Source organism: Aspergillus uvarum (genome assembly GCF_003184745.1).
Source record: "Aspergillus uvarum CBS 121591 unplaced genomic scaffold BO82scaffold_59, whole genome shotgun sequence".
Classification (NCBI taxonomy): Eukaryota; Fungi; Ascomycota; class Eurotiomycetes; order Eurotiales; family Aspergillaceae; genus Aspergillus; species Aspergillus uvarum.
In genome coordinates, this window is record NW_020291356.1 from 49,785 (window position 1) to 71,516 (window position 21,732).

The window sequence follows — 21,732 nt, forward strand, 5'->3', positions numbered from 1 at the left end:
CCCCGCTTAGATAAGCAGACACCGGGGCTTAACTTAGTATGACGACGTCCGATGGATTGAACTTATCGGGATCGAGACTCAACTTACGGGGCCAGCTGTGCGTTTGTTTCCGCGGGCCTTACTTGGATCCTTCGCAACGCCAGACAATTCCGGTCGAGCGAGTCCATCTTTCCACATCCTCCTCTCCACGATAACACCATGTCGGCCGCCGCCGTCTCCTACAAGGTAAACCCCCATTACAGCACCCCCGCTTTGTTGCTTGAGCTGGCCCGCATACTGACCTCCAACGGCCCGATAGGAACGGCAGTTCCTTGCTGTCATCGGCGATGAAGAGTAAAGTCCCTACCTCTCATCTAATACTTTCAAGTCACTGCGACTGACCGGGTCCTCAATGTGCAGCTCCGTAACTGGACTTCTCCTCGCGGGTATCGGTGTACGTGTTACCCCTCGAAGTATCCGCCGAACATTGGTAGCATGTGGCCAGCAACAACTGACCCTCCGTTGAAGCACGTCACAGATGGGCCGGACGCGCAACGAAACTTTCTTGTGGTAGACTCGAAGACAGAAACCTCTGCTATCGAAAAAGCATTCCACAGCTTCACGCAGGAGCGACAGGACATCGCCGTCCTGCTCATCAACCAACATGTACGTGATGAACAGTGTGTGTGTGACATTCGCACAACATTCAATAGCGATGCCTGGTCGCTGGAAATCCACAGGTATTGACAACCCATACCCAGATCGCGGAGCGCATCCGCCACGCCGTCGATTCATATGCCGAGGCTTTCCCCGCGGTCCTCGAGATCCCCAGCAAGGATCATCCCTACGACCCCGAGAAGGATAGCGTGTTGAAGCGGGTGCGCCGACTCTTTGGAGAGTAAATCAGGGACAGGAGGGGCAGGAGATTGTCCACTAGGCGCAATCAACACAAGACTGGATTCTCTGCCGACGGTGCTGCATACGCTTCCCTTGCTATCTGTTGCTCCTTTACCTGGTCGCTCCCGCACTATTATGGAGAACGAATGGTCCCAGCGCGGGAGAAAGATACCCATGATATTTGTTCATAGAATTACACCTCACCTGTCAATGTTGCAAGAGCGTAGCTGATATTCGGAACCTGTCTAATGGTATTATTTTTCACATACCAGTCTCCATGCACAGTGTTAACTCTGGATAGGGGGTTTAGCAGTTTGATCTTTGATACACTAGCAGACAAAGTCTGCTCATTTGATCTTGGTACACATGCTATTAGTACTATGGTGACAGGAGGCCCAACGGTGAACGGTCGTGAACAATATGACAGTATGCTAGTCTCTGAGCAAATGCTCCAGAACGCCATAAATAAGAGAACGCAGGCGAGGAGGCCGAGTAGTAATGATCGTGAAGCGTAAAACACTAGCTAATGGAGCACTGGTCAACAACAAGCAGAATAAGTGGACATAATAACCTGACTCAAAACATAAGGAGGTCACAAGACGGATTTAAGCTCGCAAAACAGATGATCATGATCGGCAAAGAAGCCCGTAGACATTTAGCACGATCCACAACTCTTATGCATCATAAGATGAGTGGTGAGCATCTCAAAATATGCTCTTGACATTTAAAAGAGAGAGCCCCTCTTGAACTCAATGTTATGGGCTTCGAGGCAGGTAATCCGCTCATCATCCACAGACATGACATCGGCATGGACCGTGTATTTGCCCTATACAATTGGCGCCGTAGGTCAGTTCCGATTCGTAGCAGTTAGTTTCTCCATGGTTGTGAAACGTACCGGAGGGATCTGACTAGGCAGGTCAACCTGTTTTCTCAGGACCAGATCGCCCTTGTTCAACGGGCATTCGAGATCAACATTGGTAAGTTGATCGCAGAGATCGGCCTTCTGCCTGATCAGAGTAATCAGACCGTATTTGACCTCGAGCAGAACGTAAGCACCCTTCTCGACCGGCTCCTTCAATGTGCCACTGGCCTCGATCGTAAGAGTACGGCCACTGCGAAAGGTTAGCGACGAATATCACGGAGATGACAAGCGGCTATATCGCAGTACGACGTACGGAAGAGGAGGATTCGGGGACAAGTCGACTTTCTTGATTTCGAGAACGTCGCCAGAAGGATTGGCGCAGTATTCTAAGGGATTGTCGCCTTTGACAGGGATTCCATTGGTACTGATTGGAGACTGCGAGTTGAAGAAGTCGATTGACCGAGCGGTAACGGCGAAGGGAGCGACGCTGAGGAGGACTGCGGCGGCAGTAGATAAGAACTTCATGGTTGCAAGACTTGAGGGAATGTGGCGTGTTGTGTCCTGATAAGTGAGCGCGATGTGGGCGCTGTGAACGAAGTGGGCGGGTGAGGATAGTGTATACGCTGTATAGATCTCGAGCAGAGGAGCTTATTGGGAAGCAAAGTGATGCACGGTGAGGAGGCGAAATGGAGGAGACGAAGAGCGGTGTCATGGGACGTACCTGGCTTGGCAGCCGCCGATGACGACGGCTGGGGGAAAACCCACGTGATGGTGCCTGCGCCCTTTCCAGTCCTTACGTACTGTTATTAGAATGAATGCATGGTCGATCTATTTGAATTCAATCCAAATTCTCGAGCTGCTGGTATTTTTGCAATCCTTGATGCTTTCTTCAAGTCTACTGTAGTGAGGACCACTTGCTATGGAATTAAGATACTCAATCTGGGGCTATTGACCCACCACCCATCGCCCCAGAGGGCGCAGCTTATCGTTTACGCATATGCCTTGTACATCAATCTCCGCAATACTAAACTTTCATGATTGACCAACATACAGATAATGACTGCACGCTTGAGCCTTTGAGACTTATGTATTCAATGTATTAATCATAATATAGCTATTTACAGGTTCAAACTCTGCTTTAATGCTCGGAGACGAAGATGCCCGCCATTCCCATGCCCTACAATGAAACCCTCGGTCAGCATTGAGCGGTGATCAGCCACTTGACTTGGGACAAACTTACAGTTCCGACACACATCGAGGTCACTGCGACTCTCTTATTTTGTCGGCGCAGCTCTGAGAGGGCGGTGACGACTTGGCGAGCTCCAGTGCAGCCCAGGGGGTGACCGAAAGCACTAAGATTGATTAGCAGCTGATGCATCGGAGAAAAACCACGAAGACTTACATAGCACCACCTCGAGGATTGACTTTGGCCTCGTCCAAGGCTAGCTTCTGCACACAATACGTGCCCTATGTGGAAAGTTAGTCGTTGATTGTGCTCTTATAGAGTGGAAGCGCCCGTACCATCGATGCGAAAGCCTCGTTGATCTCGAAGATGTCAACCTCCTCCTTGGACAACCCGAACTTGGAAAGGATCTTGGGGATGGCGATGGATGGTCCAATGCCCATGATTCTGGGCTCCAGGCCCGCCACGGTGGCGCCGCAGAACTTGGCCACAATGGGTTGACCGAGTTCTTGGGCGCGGGAACGCTTCATAAGAATCAGACCCGCGGCACCATCGGTAATCTGACTAGCGTTTCCACCCGTGGTAGCGCTGGGCTTCCATTGGGGAAAGGCGGAGCGAATCTTGCCCAGCGACTCCGCAGTCGTGCCATATCGAATACCATCATCGCGATCAACGATGATATCCTTCACCTCACCAGTTTTGGGGTCCTTGATTTGAGTCTTGACGGGGACAATCTCGTCCTCAAACCAGCCTGACTTCTGAGCGTGCTCGGCTTTCTGGTAGCTCTTTGCCGCAAATTGGTCGTGCTGCTCACGGGAGATGTTGAATTGGGCGGCGACGTTCTCGGATGTTTGACCCATGGGCTGTGCATTTTGGGAAGCAATGGGGTGCGAAATGACCTGGGAGGACATCTCAGGCGCGCCTCCGTCAGCATTGGTGCTCATGCTCTCCGCTCCAACCGCAATGCCGACGTCAATGGATCCAGCGATGATCTGGTTGGCAATATTCTGGATGGCCAGCAATCCAGAAGAACAGAAACGGTTGGCAACAGAAGCAGCTGCAGTTACTGGAAATCCTGCAGCCAATACTGCAGAGCGTGCGACATAGGCGGAACCGGGGCACAAGACATTTCCGACACAAACATCTTCAACGAGATTGGGGTCCAGTTTAGATTTTTCGCGGATAGACTAATGAAGGATGCGGTCAGCTGACGGGCAAGTGGTGCAAGCAGACACAGGCAACATACTGTGAGCAACGAGATCAAAAGGTTGTCAAGTGTGGTGTCCTTAAGCCCGCCCTTTCTGGCTTTTGTGAGGGCGGTTCTGGCGGCAAATGTGATCACCTAAGAATCTCAAGTCAGCTCCAGTGTAAACCCCAGATCGCGATAGGTTGTTGTAGTTTCATACAATATCGTCAGGGTTCTGGGACAGAAGCTTCTGCCTGGCAGAGGCAGCTGCCGGGCTGGCAAGCTGGTTTGCGATCGAAGATAACCGTTGCTGAGGGGAAGACATTGTGCTAGTTCTATGTCTTTCTCCTTTCCCGCTGAAGATCAAAGAGATTCTTTGCCAGACTGTTAGAGGTTGCGGTAGATGTATGAAAGCCAGAAGTCAGCGCAAAGAAACAATAGAAAGGTGATTCAGGCACTTATCCCTAGGAGTTGGGATTGTTTTATTAAGCTGGGGCAAACCGCCGCCAGACAAACAGCCGCGGCTCCAGCAACCACAGGGAACGCCAGATGCAGAAAAGCAGCCGAGCCGAGATCGGGTTAGGGAGTGGGAGCGACCAGTCTTGCAATGCCGATCGAGCGGGTCTGCTGTATCGAGTGTATCCACCTTGCCCCCCTCATGAGGTTTTCTCCGCCAACCTTTTACGTACAGGTGTGAGTTGGTCTGTGATACGATCCATGGAAAGGTCGGGTGAGCATCGAGGCAGTTCAGAAAGCCGATACGCATTTCAAGCCGAGGTGTGAGTGGTTCGCTGTAGACGGTGGTAAGATTGGTAAGATTGGTAAGAATGGTAAGAATGGTAAGATGGGTAAGATACGGTAAGTCCCGTCGGCCTCGGCTCAGTCGGTTGTCGGTCCCTCCGCAATCTTGGCTTGTCTCCTCTCCGGATTTCCATTCTTATTAAGAATTCTTCTCTGAGTCCTCCCCGCGCACCCTGTCAGTTGCGGGTCAAGTTTCAAGGGTATCTTGTTAGATACCACGTGCAGCAAAATTGTGCACGGTATTTGTCATGGCAGTTGATGATATTCGAATAGAAGAGGGCGACTTTGGCAACATGCCCTGACCCCGACGGTCCGACGCTGAGCGGACAGTTGATGATCAATCACTAAACCATTCAAGACGATGGAACTGAAGTCTACTCTCTGGCTCATATGCAGAAACTCCCTCCTCGCTGCTGGACGGAATAGAGCCATACTCGCACTGCAGTCAAACAGTCAAATCAATTTAGACTAACATGATTCCATACAAAGCACGACTATCTATCGCTCCGAATCTGCAGCAGACGTGTCCATGGACAAGTGGGGGGAAGTTATCGATAACATCGATAACCTAGCCTGCATGGATGCGACTGGACTTTTAATTACCGCCTCGTTCTGTAACGGTTGCTTCGATAAACTAACTCTGGAATAGTTAGTTACAGTACCGCCGTACAGGCGAACGGCAGTTCCCAGCTGTTTGTCTCCCGACCCCAGATTCCGAACTTTCTAATAGCCCCATTCGTCATTCGGATGCCTTTAACTGTTAACTACCCCGGATCTTGACTTTCTGATGTTGTTTTTCTTAGATAACTGGACTGTTCCGATGCAATTGAGGCCCGTGTCATTGATACATAGCCTCTAAAACCATCCATTGCAGCGGTCACTGTCCGAGTCTCTATCATACACATCCACACACCCCAAACTACCAAGGCTGGGGAAAATAACCGTCATCATGGAGCTCTTCTCGGAGATAAGCACATCTTCTCTTGCTATCGCATCTACCCTCTCTGTCGCGGCAGGTGCATACCTCAATGCCAAATACTCCATTGCCAGTGATATCTCGGCTCTGTACAAAGATAGATCATGGACAAATCGTTTGGGTCAACGCATTGCGCAGCTAGGCGATACGGCCACCATCTACAAGATGCTCGAACGAGTCGTTGAAGTGGAAGGTCATGGCGCAGACGAGGCACTTTGGTTTGAGAACAAGACATGGACATATGCACAATTGAAAAATTGTATGTGAGCCCAACCATTGTCACCGAGGTGCTTCGGTCCAGCTAACCTTATGCGACAGTGGTTGATCGATTCGCCGCTCTTCTTCACGCCAGGAGTATAGGCCCGGGAGACTTCGTGGGCGTCTTCACCACCAATTCCCCGGAGATGGTCGTGACCATCTACGCACTCTCGAAACTCGGGGCTGTTGCTGCTCTCATCAACACAAATCTGCGCGGTAAGGATGCGCGATGAGAACGCTTGATCGAAGCTAGGGCTGATTGAAACCGAGCAGATGACACCTTCACTCACTGTCTCAGTGTCTCCGGCAGCAAGTTCATTGTATCAACACCCGATTTGTCGCAACATGTCTGCTCGGATTTGCCACACCTCGCCTTCAACCTGACATCCTTCGAAGGGGTTTCTTCTGGTACAGCAGAACTTATCACATCAGCAGACTTGCAGCAATTTACTCCAACGGGGTTGCTCGCTGCTAAGAGATCTCCTAGTGACCTGAGCGCACTCATCTACACCTCGGGTACCACGGGCAAGCCCAAAGCTTGCGCTATTCGCAACATGATGGGGCTAATCACATCCAACCCCCAGACGGTCGACATCAACAACCGCTCCAAGTACTATCCTCTGCGGACTTACTCCTCCCTTCCCCTCTTCCATGGAACTGCGTACTTTACTGGTATCTGTTATTCCGTTGGAAATGCCGGTACGCTCTGCCTCCGGCGCAAGTTCTCCGCCTCGCAATTCTGGAAGGACGTGCATGATTCGCGGGCCACACGCATTCTATACATCGGTGAACTCTGTCGGTATCTCCTATCAACACCTCCTTCCCCTTACGACCGCAACCATGCCTGCATAGTCGCCAATGGCAATGGTTTGCGTGGAGAGATCTGGGAGCGTTTCCGCCAACGATTCGGCGTGCCTGAGATCCGCGAATTCTATAGATCCACAGAGGGCGTGGCCAAATTTGATAATTTTGGAGAGGGCGCGTGGGCCGCCGGCAAGGTTGGACATTCGGGCTTCATCAAGCGTGTGATGGAAAACGATACCTATATTGTCAAGTATGACAGGGAGACCGAAATGCCCTACCGTGATCCTAAGACAGGCTTCTGCGTGAAAGCCAGACTTAGCGAAGAAGGAGAGGCGATCGGGCGGGTGAAGAGCCGCGGGCTCCTCACCGAATACCTCCACAACGATGAAGCCACGGAGAAGAAGTTGCTGCGCGATGTGTTCGAGAAAGGGGATCTGTTTCAACGCACCGGCGATCTGGTGGTTCGGGATCATGACGGCTGGGTAAGGTTCCAAGACCGCGTGGGCGACACGTTCCGCTGGAAGGGCGAGAACGTGAGTGCAGGCGAGATTCGAGATCACATCTGCCGGCTTCCGGGCATTCACGATGCCGTGGTATACGGTGTGAAGCTGAGCGCGTATGTCATTGTATTCCCGGGGCGAAGGCCATATCCTCAATCTGAATGTGCTTCCATGCTGACGAGTGGTTCTTACTAGGTATGACGGCCAAGCTGGTGCTGCGGGTATCACACTCGAGGATGCTTCACCTGCCACCGAGACAGAAGTCATGGCCAACCTCTATCCCGAGTTGAAGAAGAGGGGAGTGCCGTCTTATGCCTTCCCTCGGCTAATTCGGCTCACACAGAAGTAAGCTTCCCGCTGTTATTCCAAGTTCATTGAAAGCAGGGAGTAGCCGCTGACATTCTGCCAGGGTGGAAACCGGAGTTACGTTCAAGCAAGCCAAAGGCGCTCTGACCAAGAAGGGATGGGACCCACGGACGGACTGGGACGGTGACAAACTGTACTGGCTGGATGGCACCCAGTACAAGAAGCTCGATGAGAAGAGCTGGTCATCTATAGAAAGTGGACAGGCCAAGCTGTGATGAGTGCGTGGGGCAGGAGGAGGCAGTCAGTTTTCTTTTTCTTCGGGGCTACTCGCGTGGCGTACTGTACAGACCAGACCTCGTACTCAGATGCATAGATGCGATTATATAGTGTAGATAATAGCCGGTCTAGACTCGAACAATATGATTTGACCACATCGATCGCCCAAGATTGGCTGCCATGCACCCATGCAAACGTGAAGACCCCGGGGAGTGGCTGCCTGAAAACGGAAATGTTTGTGCATGAGCGCCCACCAGAATGTAACCACTCGCAATGCGATCGCAACAACTCGCCATCGCCTAGGTTTTCCACTGCATCCATCCTTGTTCTTTGACGAATTCTGCGGGAGGCAAATTTCAACTGAATGGACGAAATATCATTAGTGCCTTCGCATCTGCGCAAACTCTTCTCTTCGATGCTTGTTATGCTCAATTGGTCCGATCCTTCAGCACACCTACAGTCAAGTTGCCTCCCAGCTTGGTCGTTGGCCTCGAGAGGGGGTAAAAAAGCCTAAACAAGACACCACGAATCCACTTAAAATCCTCCGCTGACTTACTCGTTACCCTCGACCGTGCCAATCACCTTATCTGCTCTTATCACGCTTGACGATCTTAGACGCGGGGTTCCAGTCCCTCCAGCCAGTCAGTCGCCCGTATAAATTCCCTACAGAGCGCACTATTCTCTAGCGCATTGAAAAGACAGAAATCTTCGTCCTGCGATTGAAAATCGCAAAAGAAAAAAAAGAAGGGGGAAAAAACCCGCAAATGGCTTCAACAGGTGTTCCCGTTGACGATTCATCGTTGAAGCATGGACTGAAGCCGATTAATGTTGACATCGTCCATGAACTACAAGACAGTCCTACAGACAGCGGCGGCGAACAAGAGCAGCAGCGAGCTCCCGACTCGTTCGACGCTCAGTATCGCACGACAAGATGGGAGATTTGGGCCTATTATGCGTGCGTGGAGTATGATCTCCTGGCGAAATGATTGCTAAACAAATCCTCCGGACCACTTTTTTAGTTACTATATCGGTAACAATGGGTTATCCTTGTTCAGTGAGACTCTCTCTTTCCCCCCACTGGCGCTACAGATGGTATCTGCACGAATTTCGGCAGAAAAACAATCCCCTCGAGTCGTGAGGCTAACAGCGATGCACGATCGCAGACTTTGCCCCCACGGCGTTCCAGAATCTCTTATCGCAAGCCGCAGGCGATCGGGGAACGTTGGATTTCGCCGGCCGCCAGCGGTCGGTTAACAGTATCGTCCTCCTCTGCAACGGCATCTCGTTTGCGATCCAGGTGGTCGTCTTCCTGGCCATCGGCAGTTTCGCCGACTTTGGGAACTGGCGGCCGAACATCCTGATCGTGCTGTCGATCGTCGCGTGGGCGATCGGCTTTGCGTGGCTGGCGGTCCACGAGGCGGACAGGTGGAGCGTCGGCGTGGGGTTGTACATCGTCGGGCTGATCGCGTATCAGACGACGCTCACCTTCTGGACGGCGGCGTTCCCGGGCCTCGCCAGGAACACGGTCGAGATGCGCGATGCGGCGGAGGAATATTCCGCGGGGCGCATCTCGCGGGAGGAGTATGATCATGCGGACTCGATGAAGCGCACCCAGCTGTCCAATGTGGCCTTCTACGTGCAGTCGGTCAGCGAGCTAGTCATTCTCGCCATTATTGTCGGCATCATGTTCGCCTTGCACGTCAATGCGAGCGAAGCGAACAACAACTGGGGGTTGAGCGTTCTGATCGCCTTCGCCAGTGGCGTCTGGCTGCTGGTATCGATACCATGGTTCGTGTTGGAGAAGCGCCGGCCGGGTCAGGATCCGGAGGGGAACAATATCATTGTTGCTGGGTTGAAACAGCTTGTCCGTGCGCTGAAGGATATCTGGACGTTGAAGCAGAGCCTGATTTATCTCGTTGGTATGTTCATTGCACCTTTGAACTCAAGGTGTTTTGCTAAATGCAGTACACTCCTAGGCTACTTCCTCCTCGGCGACTCACTGAACACCACCGTGACCGTTATCTCCACCTTGCAGAACAACATTGTGTCGTACAATTCTCTTGAGCTGACATATGTCTTGCTGGCTGGTATCGCCGCCCAGGTTCGTACTCCCTTATACCGTGCATACATGCTTGGGTCCAGCTGAAGTCTTAACAACATATCCAGGCCGTCGGCATCTATACATTCTGGTATGTCCAGCGACGATTCAACCTGAGCACCAAAACCATGTTCAACATTGTTGCCATCGCCATTATCCTCCTCGACGGCTGGGGCATGATTGGCATCTGGACGCAGAAATTCGGGTTCCACCATCTCTGGGAAATCTGGGTAAGTACATTTCTCCGCCCTGTCGAGGTCGCCCGCCCATGCACTCGCTGACCAAGGTCTACTGGGGATTAGGTATATCAAGTCTACTACGGCTTCCTTGTTTGCCCGTGGTACAGCTACTCCATGATCATGATCTCCGAGGTCACGCCGCGGGGCCACGAGTTCCTTTTCTTCAGTCTGTTCAGCATCATCGGCAAGACCTCCTCCTTCATTGGCCCGTTAGTGTCGAGCGCCATCATCGACGCCTCGCCGACGGGCAACAACTCCACGCCATTCTACTTCCTGTTTGCGTTGAGTCTGGCCAGCTTCGCGGGGCTGGCGTTCTTCCTCGATTTGAAAGAGAGTCAGAGGGAGCAGGAGGAGTTTCTGAGAAAGAAGAGGAAGGAGCCTATGCTTTGAGAATGTAGTTCGATGGCTGTTGACTCGTTGTCTACCTGAAAGGAGACCTTGAAGATGTAAATTAAGTCACACCGAGCAAAGTCACTGACGGCTCAGATCCGAGGATCCATAGATGTAATGCGACTACGAATCTTGCATTGCACACCATTACTTCCATTCAGTAAGAAGGTACTCTGAGTGCCGGAGATACTAAACAGTAGCAACCCTCCAGCAGATTTTAACATGTATCCTGTATGCATGCCTCGCCAAGCGCAGTATACATAGATAGGTTTTGGTACATACCTGCCGGCCTCAGGGCTCGTTTCGGGTGGATTCTGCCACAATAAGCGTAGACGGTGAAGCGGGCGGCGGGGTTCCCCTACGCCGCTCTACGGGTAAGTTGCCGCTTTAGCAGGAGATATTCTGCCACCGCCCAAACTAAACACTCCGCCCGGTCATTTTTTGGAGACTGGTTGTCTGGATTTCCGGAGATTTTGGAGATTCCTCGCTGCGAGGTTGGTTAGTTTCTGCAAGTATAGCGGTCAGGTAGGCGGTAGAAGTCTCTTTTCTGCTGTCGAACTGTTTCCCAGGCCATCATCGCCAGACCGAATGCCTTGTGGTCTGATAAGGTTCTGCCGGGCGGTTTGCTGGGCTGGGCTGGGTTGGGTACTGCCACTCTACCCTGCCCGCTCTCTGGTACCTTGTTTTCTGCCACCGCCTAAATTGAACAGTTTCCCGGATTATTTTTCTGGGAGTGGAATCGAGGAAACGGCGGATTTCCTGCTGCGAGGTTTCGTTAGGTTCTGCCGGTAGGGCGGTGATGAGGGCGGTCTTTTAGGTGATTCTGCCGGTGCTCCATGCTTTATGTAGTAGTAGATCCTACAGGTTATCACTTAGAATTGTGGATCAGACTGCCACTTAGGGCTTAAGGGTTTTTTGGGCATGTCCAAAGCTCAAAATGGCTAATACGCTGATTTTGCTTCTCAAGTCATTCTATGTATATGACTTATAGATAATTGGTTAGCCGGTCTGTCGAACTCGTAGCTATTATTCGGAAGCACTGCCGGTCTCGTGCTGAATACTTGTGGAAAACTCGGATATCGTCGAACACGCCGTGTTGGGAAGTATAGATTGTCGAACCAAGTATTATCGATAACGGATGGCCTGCTATATGATAAGTGGTTTGCCAGCTCCACGTATCGAAGAATCTGATAATACTCATGCATATTCCCGTGTTCCCCTCACGGCAAGGGAGACGATGTCTAGTTCCAGTCTTCCCCGCTGCAAGCTGTCGGCGATCCGGTCCAATACCATAAGTTGTACCCAGAGATATCAGGTTCCTTATCTTCTCTCGAGGGCACTAAATATGCGCTATAATTATCAGTTGAACAGGCGCTCTAGCTATCGTCCACTTCCATAGTTCCATCACAATTCAAGCATCCCCGACACCTTCCCCACTAATCCCTTCCACCATGGCCACTCCATTCCCAGCGGGAAATAGCATGTCCTCATTCTGGCGGTCGGAGCCCGATCCCTTGGACAATCATTGTTCCACTAAGACTCTACCGGAAACCTGCGACATCGCCATCATCGGAGCAGGCTACGCCGGCGCATCGACTGCTTACCATTGTTTGGAGCGTGCGACTGCTGGCGGAAAGAAGCAGCCGTCCATCGTCATCCTTGAGGCACGACAGGCTTGCTCGGGGGCTACCGGACGCAACGGTACGACGCTTCACTCATGGAGTAGTTTTGCATCATGAGCTTTCGCTAATTCGTGGGGTGGCCGTCTGCCCGCGGTTTGCACGTAGGTGGCCATCTCAAGCCCGATGTCTACAGCCGAGTCGGCAACCTGGCCAATGAGTACGGAGTCGAGGCGGCGGCCGAAGTGGCCGCATTCGAGATGGAACATGTCTCTGCAGTGCAGGCCTTGGTGGAAAGGGAGAAGATCGATTGCGATATGGAGGTGAACCGCGTCTGCGATGTGCACTTTGACCCAGCCCAGCTCGCCAAGGTCAAGGCGGGTTTTGATTCGCTGGTGGCGAAGGGGGTGAAGACTGTCGAAGATGTGAGCTTTACCGGGCTCGATGCTGCTGAAGCTGTGAGTTTTCGCAATCCTATGTCCCGTATGTATGCGCATGCTTAGATCCGTCGACTTTGGCAGGTATCGGGTGTCAAAGGGGCTCGGGGGTGCTTCAGCCAGCGCACCGGGCGCCTCTGGCCGTACAAGCTTATCATGCACCTTCTTAGGCTCGCCATTGCCGCCGGGGTGAATCTGCAGACAAACACCCCGGTACGGCAGATCTCCGATGACCGGGATGCTGATGGACGATGGACGCTCACCACTGACCGCGGCTCGATTCGCACCAAGACAGTCATCTTCGCCACCAATGCATACACCGCTGCCCTCGCACCGCAGTACAGGGACAAGATCGTCCCCGTGCGGGGATTCTGCAGTCGCATCGTGGTTCCGAACCCGCCTGCCGTGCCCATGGACCGCTCGTATACTCTGCGCTTCAACGCCTGGGACTACGACTACTTGATCCCGCGTCCTGACGGTAGTATCATCGTGGGCGGTGCGAAGTCCACCTTCTACAAACAGGACATTCTCAGTTGGTACCACAACACTGACGATGGCCGGGTGGTTGACGCCGCGGCGCGGTACTTTGACAACTACATGCAGCGGACTTTCCACGGCTGGGAGAATACGGGGGCATATACGGACCGTGTATGGTCAGGAGGTAAGCCCTTGTTGGTCGGCTTGTTGCGTCTTGAGGCCGTCCGGCTAATGTTTGAGTAGTGATGGGTTATAGCAGTGATGCTCTACCGCATGTTGGGCATGTGCCAGGTAAACCGGGTCAGCTTGTAATCGCTGGCTATAGTGGTCATGGTATGCCGCAGATTTTCTTGTCGGCGCGAGGTATCGCACGGCTGGTTGTGGATGGGGCAGCTTATGAGGAAAGTGGAGTTCCACGGCTGTTCAAGACAACTCCAGAACGGTTGGCGAGTGGTCGGAATGATATCCTGGCGTATGTGAAGAGTTCGGAGGTGGAAAGTAAGCTCTAGCTTATGGTAATGCTAAATGAATCATAGAAAAGCCATGAGGCAGCTAGGATGCAAGAATAGAATGACTATCCAGCTGTCATGTCGGGTGAAAAGAGGTTGGAGTCGAGATGCGGAGTAAACAAACCAGGGACAGCCGCTGCGGAGAAGGCCTTCACCGCCTTTGATCTCCGCGCCGAGATTGGAGTCGACTCTTTCTCCTTTCCGTTTCCTCTCTTCCCTCAGTCCTCATAACATATTGCATTCATATAAACAATGATTTAATGATCAAATACAAATGATACGATGCCCATCTGCATCGAGTGCTCATATCCAGTCTCTCATCTGTACAGCACCTACAGCCGTGCTGATGACCGATCGTTGGGTAAAGGAGTACGCTTGACTCAATGTCCGCGCTGCCAGCGCTTCGCCGACAAGTATGTCGAATACGACTTTGTCGTCCTCTTCATTGATCTTGTCCTGATCAAACCACAGGTACGGACCCTTGCTGTGCAAAGTCGACCCAAAGCTAATTGTACCAGGTCTATCGCCATCTGCTTTTCAATCGATTAGGAGGAGGCTATGACAACCAATTCGATGTAAGACCACCCACACTATCAACAATCTCGTAACTCGTTCATTGACGTCCTCAGCGCTCCATCATCCGTCTTGGGATTCTCTTGCTCCTATTCGATGTCTACCTCACCTGGGCCCGCATCGAGAAATCACCCTCCATCGTCGATACATTCCTTTGGCGCGCCCCCGTCATCGTCCAATACCTCTTCTTCCTCAGTCTAAACGCGCTTGCGACTCTTGCTCATCATCTCACCATCCGTCTCCTTGCTTCGATTCTCGCCCCAACGCCCCGGGGTCACGTCGCGAAGAGCAATACAACAAACAACACAGGGACAGAGACCTCCCATTCCTGGACCCCAGTGCTACCGTCCTTCCCGGCCTCCCAACTCTCCCCGACTGCCACACCCACTGCATCGATTCTCAGCCCACCTAAGCTCGTCCCGCAGGGCTCATCTTCATCTCTCCACGATGTTGCAACAACAGCATCCACTGGCGCTATCACAACAGGCAGCGAGTCCCAGACCCAAACCCCAACCGCCCACTCCCCTCCGCCGCCGCCGCCGCCGCTCCGCCGCTCCTCCACCGCCCCCATCCAAAACATGGCCATGAACATCCCCATGGGAATGAATATCAGGCCGTTGCCCCCACCCTCCCCTGCAAGCCCCACCGCCATCAGCACCGCCCTCCTTGTCAGCAGCTGCGCGAAGCTGTTTCCCATCCTCCTCGTGATCTGGGGCCCGGACGGCAGCGGCAATGCTTTCACGAACACCACGACCACCGCTTCGCACTCTACCATCGACCTAATCGGCAGCAGTGCCAATACCGTCTCACCCACAGCCCTCGACAGCATCCTCACACCGATCGCAACAATCACCGCCGCCATCACAACAGCCACGCAAACCCCCTCCACATCATCGTTATCGTCGTCATCGTCATCACTCTCCTCCTCCCTCCTGGACAGTGTCATCCGCGCACTGCCAGAGTCCGTTTCCACCGGCTATCTCGCCGAGTTCTTCGAGCTCATGGGCTCGCTGCTGTCTCTGGGTGCGGCGGACTCGCATCTTGTGCTACTGAGTAACATCGAGGCACTGTATATCCTGCTTGGATGCGGGTATCTACGGGCCGTGGCGTTGGCGGTGACAGGGTTGGTGGCGCGGTGGTCAGTCCAGAGGGCGATCTTGGGGTTGGTGGGAGTCATTTAATATAGGCTTATGGGAAGCATCAACAGATCTATGCTTGTCCTTGGGTCCTCCGTCCCCGCTGCGGTATACGCAGCATATACAGTACATAATACCCCCTCTCCCAAGGAAAGAAGAATGTAGGATACAATCATGATGCAGTTCGCAAATCCGCATAAGTCAAAACAAACTTCAACGGTGCCATCAAAAAAGAAACTTTAAACTATACAAAGGTTCGAGAAACATGAGAAAAGCCCTTGTAAAATTGACTGGGGTATAATCCCATTCAAACCTCCCCGCCACCAAGCCACGACGAGCCCAGGGCCCCCTCCATAGCATATCACCACGCCTCTAGTCACCCTGCCAATCCACCACGACACATCATACAAAGTTCACACATCCCCGCTCCCCCAACCTGATTCGCAAGAGAAAAGAGGAATCTACTCGGGCACGCGATCAGGCCGAATATCCGACCGCTTAGGCGTGATAAGCGGATGCCACTGCGCGAGGAACGTGATCGCTAGACACAACAGAAAAAGAGTATCGCGTCAGTTTTTGCTTTTGGGCAGTAGACCTGGGGGAATGGGGGAATGGGGGAAAGACATACCCCACATCAGATAACAGCATACGAATGACAGGATCAGGGTACTTCTGAACACACTGTTTCGGTCATATTAGTGTTAGGTTTGATTTTGGTCTTAGCCGCCGATAGATTGCCATTCTCTCTTCTCTCTTTTGGTGGTAAGAAAGAGGGCGAGAGGGGGGTGGGGGGGGGGAGGTGCGATGAACATACGTCTGATTCTCGCCCTTCGGGCTGAAGATCCACGCCAATACGGAGGCGATGACGACGACGATGAGGCCGATGATGATGCTCCATCTGTATTTTTTTTTGGCAAGAATGGTTAGTGGGTGGTTTGGTGGTTCGGTTGAGGGGATATTGGGGGACGTGGATGGAAGGGGAGTCAGGCTTGCTTGCTGCCGAGGGCTTCCAAGTACAAGCTTGTGACTGTTGGGGGAAGATGCCCGAGGGGCGGCGGGTAACTCACCCGTTCGCCATCTTGACTATAATCGCTTCGGATGTGAGATGTCTTCCGGGGGGTCGATGAAAGGGTCTATGGCGAGGCTGTTCAGCACCAGGTCCCGAGTGATGAATGCGTTTGTGGTGGATGGATGTACAATTGTTGTACCGTACAGCGTAGGGCCAGCCTATCTGTGTGCTTTTCTCTGTTGTCTCGAGGTGGGTATTCGGAGATGAGTTGAAACCGGGTGAGAGAGGCTGGCGAGTGGTTGGGCTGGGATTGTATGTTGCGCTGTCGGTGTGGAGTGCTGTTGGTTACTTTGATTGTTCGAGGGGTATGGATCGCTGTTGCGAGGGCGGGAGTCTTGTGTACGCTTGGAAGGTAAGAGTGGTTTGGAAGGCCAAGTCGGAAATGGAGATGCAAACAATCGAGAGATTTGAGAGGCGAAGGACAGCGAGAAAGGGCTGTCGTCGCAGGCAGGGACCGACAAACTGACAGATAGGATGATGATGGTTATCGACAGAGAGGTGAGTTATCGGCGGAGCGCTTCCGACGCCAGCTGCCAGCTGCCGGCTCACACCGCCCTACTGGCCCGCTGTGGAGGCCTGGGGCAGACATCGTTGGCCTAAAACAACATATATTACAGCTCAAACTACAGTCACAATACAAAGTGTAGTCAATCTGATCGATGTAACCACCTATCAAGGGATATAGAACACTGTCACAAAGGCAAACAGGGGCTGAATTAACAAGGGCTGCGAGTCCAACAAAAGTAAACGATGAGACAAGGAAATTTACAGTTTGAGCTGCATTTCAAGCTCCCTCGCGGCTCTTACGGTAGCTAGCCTGTGTTGAGATGCGCGTCAGTCAAGCACCAAGATCATCCTGAGTTCGTGCACTCACCTCTTGCTCAACCTGCAAGCCGTCCACGACAGGAGCCAACTCGCTGAGTATCTCATAGGCCCGCTTGTGGAACTCGAGCTGCGCTGCGATCAAATCGGCCAGGTTGCGGAGAGGCTCGGGGGTGTCGAGAACCTGTTACATAGTCAGCCATCACCCGTCAAAATCACTGCCATATAAACATACATTCTTCATCACGCTCACGGCTTCCTCGGTCTGTCCGACGAACTCGTCCTCCGCCTGCTCAATCTCGGCGCGAGCCTCCTCGCTCAGACTGTCCCAGTCGCCCTTGACCTGAGCCTTCTTGGCCGCCTTGATCGAGTCCAGCATGAGGCGAGCGTTCTCGACGTTCTTGCGCGCCTTCGCCGCGAACATCAGGTTCGTGTTCAGCGTGGTATTCCACCCAGCCAGGAAGCGCGACTGGATCTGAGCATCCTGGGCCAGGCGGGCCTCGCCCACTTTCTCCTCGGCCAGCGCGTACTTCTCCAGGGCGGTGGCCAGGGGGTCCTCGCCGTGAGCGGATTGCGCCAGGGTCTGGGATCCGGCCAGCGAGGCGCGAGCGATGGCGTGGTTGAAGGTCTTGGGCTGGGGCTTGGCCGAGGGAGGGGCGATCAGGGCCGCCTGGGCCTCGGCGGGCGACGAGGCTTGGGAAAGAAGCGAGACCTTCTCGTTGATCGTGCGGCCGAGGTCGTTGAAGGATTCACGGATGTTGGGAGGGTAGTCGTAGGCTTCGTTGGAGTATTGGGAGCTGGATGGTCGGGACGTGAGCACGTGAGATCTCCAGGTCGAGGAACAGATGGATGTCCTTACGTGACCTGAAGGAGCTTCTGGTGGACGATCTTCAGCGCATCCACGCGCTTCTCCAATTCAATGTACTCATCGGGAAGCTGAGTCCGGTCTTCTGCCTGGCCGAGTTGCTCGCGGATCATCTGCTGAGTGCGCTGAGCAAAGGGAGAGAAGCTCGCGCTGAATATCCCATTGAAGCGAATTATTAGCGTGAATGTCCCATCGATAATGGCAATTAAAGCTCGTGCTGCAGCCGCTGAGGAAGAGGCTGGATACGGAATCCACTACCAACGCCTGGCACAAGCCACACTGAGGAGGTGGACGGTTGGCCACGGGTTATCTCACCTAAGGTTCTTTCCGAATGCTGAGAACTTGTCCATGGTGAAAGTCGGTACGATGCTGCTGTTAGATCTTCAGTAGACCCGGTGCAGGGGATTTTGTAAAGGAGTAAGATGGCCTATCTGTGGCTTGCAGAGTTGTTTTGAGATGATCGCAAGCGTCGAGGCCACTTTCCGTCGGTCTGACACCGCCTGGCCCCGCCACGGTTTCATGCCGGCAATTACGCTTCTGGAATAGTTCAAGTTCCCGCTTGACCTGACCTGACAAAGAACAATCAATCCATGGGCGATGAGTTGGCAGCAGGCGGTGGGATAATTGCTTGCAGTAGCACACTAGGTGGCTGGAATAGATCATGCAGAGTCAGGTCTTTGACTACTAAAAGGCACTTGTTGATTGTTCATGAGTCATGAGTATTGGTTTATAATCATCGTTGCTCGCATAGTCATCATTATCTTCGCCAAATGATCGTCAAACCGGGCTAGTCACATAATATAGAAAGAAACACAGTCAAGCTGTTATAGTACATGATAAGAAAGCAAAGGGGAGAACAGCATGGGAGAAGAAGATCACAGTCATAATAAGAAACACCGAAAGGGTAATCGATAAGTCGTAAGTCAGTGTCAAAAGAGCAAGAAACTTGGATTTCGCCGCAACTCAACCAGATTACGTCAATGTCGCCATCATCGCACGCATCATACGAGAACTGGGACCTGAAAAAAGCATTAGCATCCAAATTGGTGATTGGACCGACATATGTTCCGTACCTCTGCGCTCTCTCTTCACTTCATGAATCTCCTCCGCAACCCCATCCCCAATGATCTCCGTGTCTCGGACATATTCTCCGCTGCCACGTCGCTCAAGCGCATATTCCCGCAGATCTTCGTCACTGTCGCGGGGCCGCACCACAACTGCCAGGGGCCCAGCGTGAATCTTGCTAGGCTGCTCCTCGTAACGCTCATATCTGCGTACTGGCGACGATCGACGACGGGGTCGTCCATGGACCGAAATGTCTCGGGTGCGGGATACAGTCCTGGTCACTTTCTTTTCCAGAAGCTCACCATGGGGGTGGTGGTAATGGTGGTGGCGCGAATGCGATCGATGGCGCGACGGCGACGCCTCGATGATAAGAGTGTCATGGCTGGTCCTAGGGGTATAGGCCTCCATGGGAACTCGCTCCACAGTTCTGTCTCGACGGCGGGCACGAACTGGGGACGGCGAGCTGGTGTGGATAACGCGTGCTTTAAAACCATGCAGTTAGTCCCTGCTGCCTGCGGACTCGGGGTGGAAGGGTGACTTACTCTCGGTCAGGCGCTTGATCTCGCGACTTCTCCCAATGACCTCATCAATTTGTTCTTTGGACAGAGCCAGCTGAATGACAACCATTTTACCCTAAGACCATAGATGTCAGCTTATCGATCGGAAAATAGACTCTAGGCGTTCTTCTTTGTCAAAAGTGTGAAGGGCATGTATACACACCTCTTCCTCATACGGGTAGCCAAGCTCGCGGATCGCAGTGGTATGAACCATCTTGCGGGGCATGCGAGTCTTGCCTTTCCGAGGATACGGTTTTTCCACATCGATTTCTTCAACTCGTCTCTCACGAAAACGACTTGCTGAGCGACGGGGACGTCCCACGCTCCGTTCGCGAAAGCCCCGGTACTCTTCCTCTCCATAGTCCCCTTCTGCAATGCTGATTTCCTCGTAGTAGTCTGGTTCGCGGGTTCGATGGTAAGATCCACGGCGGGGTGGCGGGCTTGGAGATAGTCTGGGAGGTCGGTCACTGTAGTAATATTCGTCTAACTTGCGCGTGGGGATCCGATCAAATGTGTCCAGGGAGGATTGTCGCCGAAGAAGTCGAGGTCGAGGCAGAGGGCTCTCCGCACGACGGCGATCGTAGGCAACCAGGGGACCAGACGGGTGGATCAGATGATCGTCCTGGTACACAATGTCGGGGCGACGAGCAGGGGGACCGTAGCGGTCTTGTTCTTGGAGGCGGTATTCGAAACGTTCATCCTCTTCGAATCGGCGGGGGCGATCAAGCACCGAGGGGGCGCGCGAACGGTGACGGTGGTGACGCTCCCGTCGCTCATGCGGGTAGCGGTCATCGTCAAGAGCCCCCGTGGAGCGACGGTAGTCGCCGTAGCGAGACATGTGTGATAGGGCGATGTGGTGGAGGAGAGGATGACTTGAAGGGACCGAAGGCAGATAAGGGTGACTGACTGTTGTGACTCGGGATGGAGTACGAAGTATGGATGAATGAGATGGAAGGATGATTAGATTCAACCGTGGGTGACGACAGCGGCTGACTTTTGGCGGGCCGCAGTTTAAATCAGATGGCGGGGCAGGGTTGATAATCGATCGAGTCGATAAGGCAGTTTTCGGAAGTATGAGTATGGAAAGTGCTCTATGTCATAGAATGCAACAATGGAATAATTGCCAGCAGTGGCGAGAATCGAAGGACTCTTATATATTCTCTGGTAAATGTCCACTGTGAAGGGAAAAGAGGGAATCGAGAATAGATTGAAGAAAATTGGTGGGAAAGAAAAGACAGAATTGAGAAAAGGAAATCGAAATACTGTACATACACAGTTACAGACATAGGACTAGGTGTAGTGACGTCCGGTGGAGAAGATTACCCTTGCGTAATGGTATGGTAAATCTAGCGATCCGCACCCCTCGCCCTGCGATATCCCGGCAGGATCCACGTGTAAGCGTCTCGTTAGAGTCGTTACTGAGTACGGAGTAACGGTGGACGGATTGCTTCAGCTGGATTGCTCGCCTTCCCCGTGCGGTAACCGCGTGTGCTTTTGATGGCCACTCACTCACTCCCTCACTCCCTCAGCTGTGTTGAAACTCCTCCGGCCTGTCCATTCCTGGTCTCCCACCCTGCAACTCATCCTCCACCCAGCCGCCTCGCCCTCGAGTCTGGTCCTCCCCATCAATCTTCACGCAAATCGCAAATCTCGAGGCGTAAGCAGTGCAGCGCATTGCTTCCGTCCAGCTGTCCGCCCATCAGTACATCATGCATCAAGCCCTTCGTGGTTGGGTGTAAAGCCCGCCCACTTCCAACCAGAGGCGGCTAGTCAGTGACTCCAGTACAGTAGTTACTGCTGATTACGAACTAGTCGATAGATCCCAGGTCCAGAGGTTTTTTTGCCGTG

The 21,732-nt window shown here is 52.9% G+C and overlaps 10 protein-coding genes across 10 annotated transcripts; 5 read left to right on the forward strand and 5 right to left on the reverse strand.

The window, feature by feature from the left end:
* The first annotated feature begins 76 nt into the window (after positions 1 to 76).
* BO82DRAFT_343208 (H(+)-transporting V1 sector ATPase subunit F) lies at positions 77 to 1,178 on the forward strand. The gene is made up of 5 exons (XM_025633610.1): positions 77 to 225; positions 299 to 333; positions 400 to 433; positions 508 to 645; positions 741 to 1,178. Exons 1-5 carry the CDS (start codon positions 199 to 201, stop codon positions 879 to 881), a joined length of 375 nt encoding a protein of 124 aa, XP_025488331.1. The 5' UTR covers positions 77 to 198; the 3' UTR covers positions 882 to 1,178.
* On the reverse strand, positions 1,168 to 2,263 carry BO82DRAFT_435230 (ML domain-containing protein; the record flags this gene model as incomplete). Its single annotated transcript, XM_025641010.1, has 3 exons — positions 1,168 to 1,702; positions 1,772 to 1,988; positions 2,052 to 2,263. The coding sequence occupies 3 exons, from the start codon at positions 2,261 to 2,263 to the stop codon at positions 1,601 to 1,603; spliced, it is 531 nt and encodes a 176-aa protein (XP_025488332.1). The 3' UTR covers positions 1,168 to 1,600.
* A 547-nt stretch (positions 2,264 to 2,810) lies between these two features.
* On the reverse strand, positions 2,811 to 4,562 carry BO82DRAFT_357548 (putative peroxisomal 3-ketoacyl-coA thiolase (Kat1)). Its single transcript, XM_025636047.1, has 6 exons — positions 4,328 to 4,562; positions 4,168 to 4,263; positions 3,260 to 4,108; positions 3,141 to 3,205; positions 2,979 to 3,090; positions 2,811 to 2,915 (listed from the first exon to the last, which is right to left on the reverse strand). The coding sequence occupies exons 1-6, from the start codon at positions 4,430 to 4,432 to the stop codon at positions 2,877 to 2,879; spliced, it is 1,266 nt and encodes a 421-aa protein (XP_025488333.1). The 5' UTR covers positions 4,433 to 4,562; the 3' UTR covers positions 2,811 to 2,876.
* A 981-nt stretch (positions 4,563 to 5,543) lies between these two features.
* On the forward strand, positions 5,544 to 7,897 carry BO82DRAFT_160381 (putative bifunctional fatty acid transporter/acyl-CoA synthetase (FAT1)). The gene is made up of 5 exons (XM_025630251.1): positions 5,544 to 5,600; positions 5,712 to 6,143; positions 6,203 to 6,358; positions 6,416 to 7,562; positions 7,642 to 7,897. The coding sequence occupies exons 2-5, from the start codon at positions 5,858 to 5,860 to the stop codon at positions 7,793 to 7,795; spliced, it is 1,743 nt and encodes a 580-aa protein (XP_025488334.1). The 5' UTR covers positions 5,544 to 5,600; positions 5,712 to 5,857; the 3' UTR covers positions 7,796 to 7,897.
* A 465-nt stretch (positions 7,898 to 8,362) lies between these two features.
* On the forward strand, positions 8,363 to 10,891 carry BO82DRAFT_343219 (MFS transporter). The gene is made up of 6 exons (XM_025633611.1): positions 8,363 to 8,983; positions 9,048 to 9,082; positions 9,192 to 9,947; positions 10,005 to 10,129; positions 10,195 to 10,356; positions 10,429 to 10,891. The coding sequence occupies exons 1-6, from the start codon at positions 8,793 to 8,795 to the stop codon at positions 10,753 to 10,755; spliced, it is 1,596 nt and encodes a 531-aa protein (XP_025488335.1). The 5' UTR covers positions 8,363 to 8,792; the 3' UTR covers positions 10,756 to 10,891.
* A 1,262-nt stretch (positions 10,892 to 12,153) lies between these two features.
* On the forward strand, positions 12,154 to 13,883 carry BO82DRAFT_317980 (NAD(P)/FAD-dependent oxidoreductase). Its single transcript, XM_025632630.1, has 4 exons — positions 12,154 to 12,456; positions 12,543 to 12,832; positions 12,896 to 13,472; positions 13,532 to 13,883. The coding sequence occupies exons 1-4, from the start codon at positions 12,207 to 12,209 to the stop codon at positions 13,795 to 13,797; spliced, it is 1,383 nt and encodes a 460-aa protein (XP_025488336.1). The 5' UTR covers positions 12,154 to 12,206; the 3' UTR covers positions 13,798 to 13,883.
* A 149-nt stretch (positions 13,884 to 14,032) lies between these two features.
* Positions 14,033 to 15,859, forward strand: BO82DRAFT_160475 (sterol homeostasis protein ARV1). Its single transcript, XM_025630252.1, has 3 exons — positions 14,033 to 14,268; positions 14,316 to 14,372; positions 14,427 to 15,859. The coding sequence occupies exons 1-3, from the start codon at positions 14,080 to 14,082 to the stop codon at positions 15,549 to 15,551; spliced, it is 1,371 nt and encodes a 456-aa protein (XP_025488337.1). The 5' UTR covers positions 14,033 to 14,079; the 3' UTR covers positions 15,552 to 15,859.
* BO82DRAFT_357553 (V-type proton ATPase subunit E) lies at positions 15,579 to 17,059 on the reverse strand. The gene is made up of 5 exons (XM_025636048.1): positions 16,704 to 17,059; positions 16,574 to 16,639; positions 16,321 to 16,404; positions 16,135 to 16,187; positions 15,579 to 16,047 (listed from the first exon to the last, which is right to left on the reverse strand). Exons 2-5 carry the CDS (start codon positions 16,582 to 16,584, stop codon positions 15,968 to 15,970), a joined length of 228 nt encoding a protein of 75 aa, XP_025488338.1. The 5' UTR covers positions 16,585 to 16,639; positions 16,704 to 17,059; the 3' UTR covers positions 15,579 to 15,967.
* A 223-nt stretch (positions 17,060 to 17,282) lies between these two features.
* On the reverse strand, positions 17,283 to 18,718 carry BO82DRAFT_357555 (BAR domain-containing protein). The gene is made up of 5 exons (XM_025636049.1): positions 18,578 to 18,718; positions 18,257 to 18,412; positions 17,633 to 18,194; positions 17,450 to 17,581; positions 17,283 to 17,392 (listed from the first exon to the last, which is right to left on the reverse strand). Exons 1-5 carry the CDS (start codon positions 18,610 to 18,612, stop codon positions 17,360 to 17,362), a joined length of 918 nt encoding a protein of 305 aa, XP_025488339.1. The 5' UTR covers positions 18,613 to 18,718; the 3' UTR covers positions 17,283 to 17,359.
* A 516-nt stretch (positions 18,719 to 19,234) lies between these two features.
* On the reverse strand, positions 19,235 to 20,722 carry BO82DRAFT_291919 (uncharacterized protein; the record flags this gene model as incomplete). The annotated part of the gene is made up of 3 exons (XM_025631748.1): positions 19,235 to 19,809; positions 19,870 to 19,939; positions 20,048 to 20,722. 3 exons carry the CDS (start codon positions 20,720 to 20,722, stop codon positions 19,235 to 19,237), a joined length of 1,320 nt encoding a protein of 439 aa, XP_025488340.1.
* Between the last annotated feature and the right edge of the window lie 1,010 nt (positions 20,723 to 21,732).

Bases quoted from the DNA above. Each gene is read 5' to 3' on its own strand.
- BO82DRAFT_343208 (XM_025633610.1), top strand. From the start codon at position 199: ATGTCGGCCGCCGCCGTCTCCTACAAG. The intron at 434-507 runs GTACGTGTTACC...CCTCCGTTGAAG, and splicing joins TTCTCCTCGCGGGTATCGGT to CACGTCACAGATGGGCCGGA. The intron at 646-740 runs GTACGTGATGAA...ACCCATACCCAG, and splicing joins TCCTGCTCATCAACCAACAT to ATCGCGGAGCGCATCCGCCA.
- BO82DRAFT_357548 (XM_025636047.1), bottom strand. From the start codon at position 4,432: ATGTCTTCCCCTCAGCAACGGTTATCTTCGATCGCAAACCAGCTTGCC. The intron at 4,264-4,327 runs GTATGAAACTAC...TGAGATTCTTAG, and splicing joins CCCAGAACCCTGACGATATT to GTGATCACATTTGCCGCCAG. The intron at 2,916-2,978 runs GTAAGTTTGTCC...GTTTCATTGTAG, and splicing joins CCTCGATGTGTGTCGGAACT to GGCATGGGAATGGCGGGCAT.
- BO82DRAFT_160381 (XM_025630251.1), top strand. From the start codon at position 5,858: ATGGAGCTCTTCTCGGAGATAAGCACATCTTCTCTTGCTATCGCATCT. The intron at 6,359-6,415 runs GTAAGGATGCGC...GAAACCGAGCAG, and splicing joins CATCAACACAAATCTGCGCG to ATGACACCTTCACTCACTGT. The intron at 7,563-7,641 runs GTATGTCATTGT...GGTTCTTACTAG, and splicing joins TACGGTGTGAAGCTGAGCGC to GTATGACGGCCAAGCTGGTG.
- BO82DRAFT_343219 (XM_025633611.1), top strand. From the start codon at position 8,793: ATGGCTTCAACAGGTGTTCCCGTTGACGATTCATCGTTGAAGCATGGA. The intron at 9,948-10,004 runs GTATGTTCATTG...GTACACTCCTAG, and splicing joins GAGCCTGATTTATCTCGTTG to GCTACTTCCTCCTCGGCGAC. The intron at 10,357-10,428 runs GTAAGTACATTT...ACTGGGGATTAG, and splicing joins ACCATCTCTGGGAAATCTGG to GTATATCAAGTCTACTACGG.
- BO82DRAFT_317980 (XM_025632630.1), top strand. From the start codon at position 12,207: ATGGCCACTCCATTCCCAGCGGGAAATAGCATGTCCTCATTCTGGCGG. The intron at 12,457-12,542 runs GTACGACGCTTC...GTTTGCACGTAG, and splicing joins GGGGGCTACCGGACGCAACG to GTGGCCATCTCAAGCCCGAT. The intron at 12,833-12,895 runs GTGAGTTTTCGC...CGACTTTGGCAG, and splicing joins GGCTCGATGCTGCTGAAGCT to GTATCGGGTGTCAAAGGGGC.
- BO82DRAFT_160475 (XM_025630252.1), top strand. From the start codon at position 14,080: ATGCCCATCTGCATCGAGTGCTCATATCCAGTCTCTCATCTGTACAGC. The intron at 14,269-14,315 runs GTACGGACCCTT...TAATTGTACCAG, and splicing joins TTGTCCTGATCAAACCACAG to GTCTATCGCCATCTGCTTTT. The intron at 14,373-14,426 runs GTAAGACCACCC...TGACGTCCTCAG, and splicing joins GCTATGACAACCAATTCGAT to CGCTCCATCATCCGTCTTGG.
- BO82DRAFT_357553 (XM_025636048.1), bottom strand. The intron at 16,188-16,320 runs GTATGTTCATCG...TGACCGAAACAG, and splicing joins CCGAAGGGCGAGAATCAGAC to TGTGTTCAGAAGTACCCTGA. The intron at 16,048-16,134 runs GTATGTCTTTCC...TGTTGTGTCTAG, and splicing joins ATGCTGTTATCTGATGTGGG to CGATCACGTTCCTCGCGCAG.
- BO82DRAFT_357555 (XM_025636049.1), bottom strand. From the start codon at position 18,612: ATGGACAAGTTCTCAGCATTCGGAAAGAACCTTAG. The intron at 18,413-18,577 runs GTGAGATAACCC...TGGGATATTCAG, and splicing joins GCATTCGGAAAGAACCTTAG to CGCGAGCTTCTCTCCCTTTG. The intron at 17,393-17,449 runs GTGAGTGCACGA...ATCTCAACACAG, and splicing joins GCTTGCAGGTTGAGCAAGAG to GCTAGCTACCGTAAGAGCCG.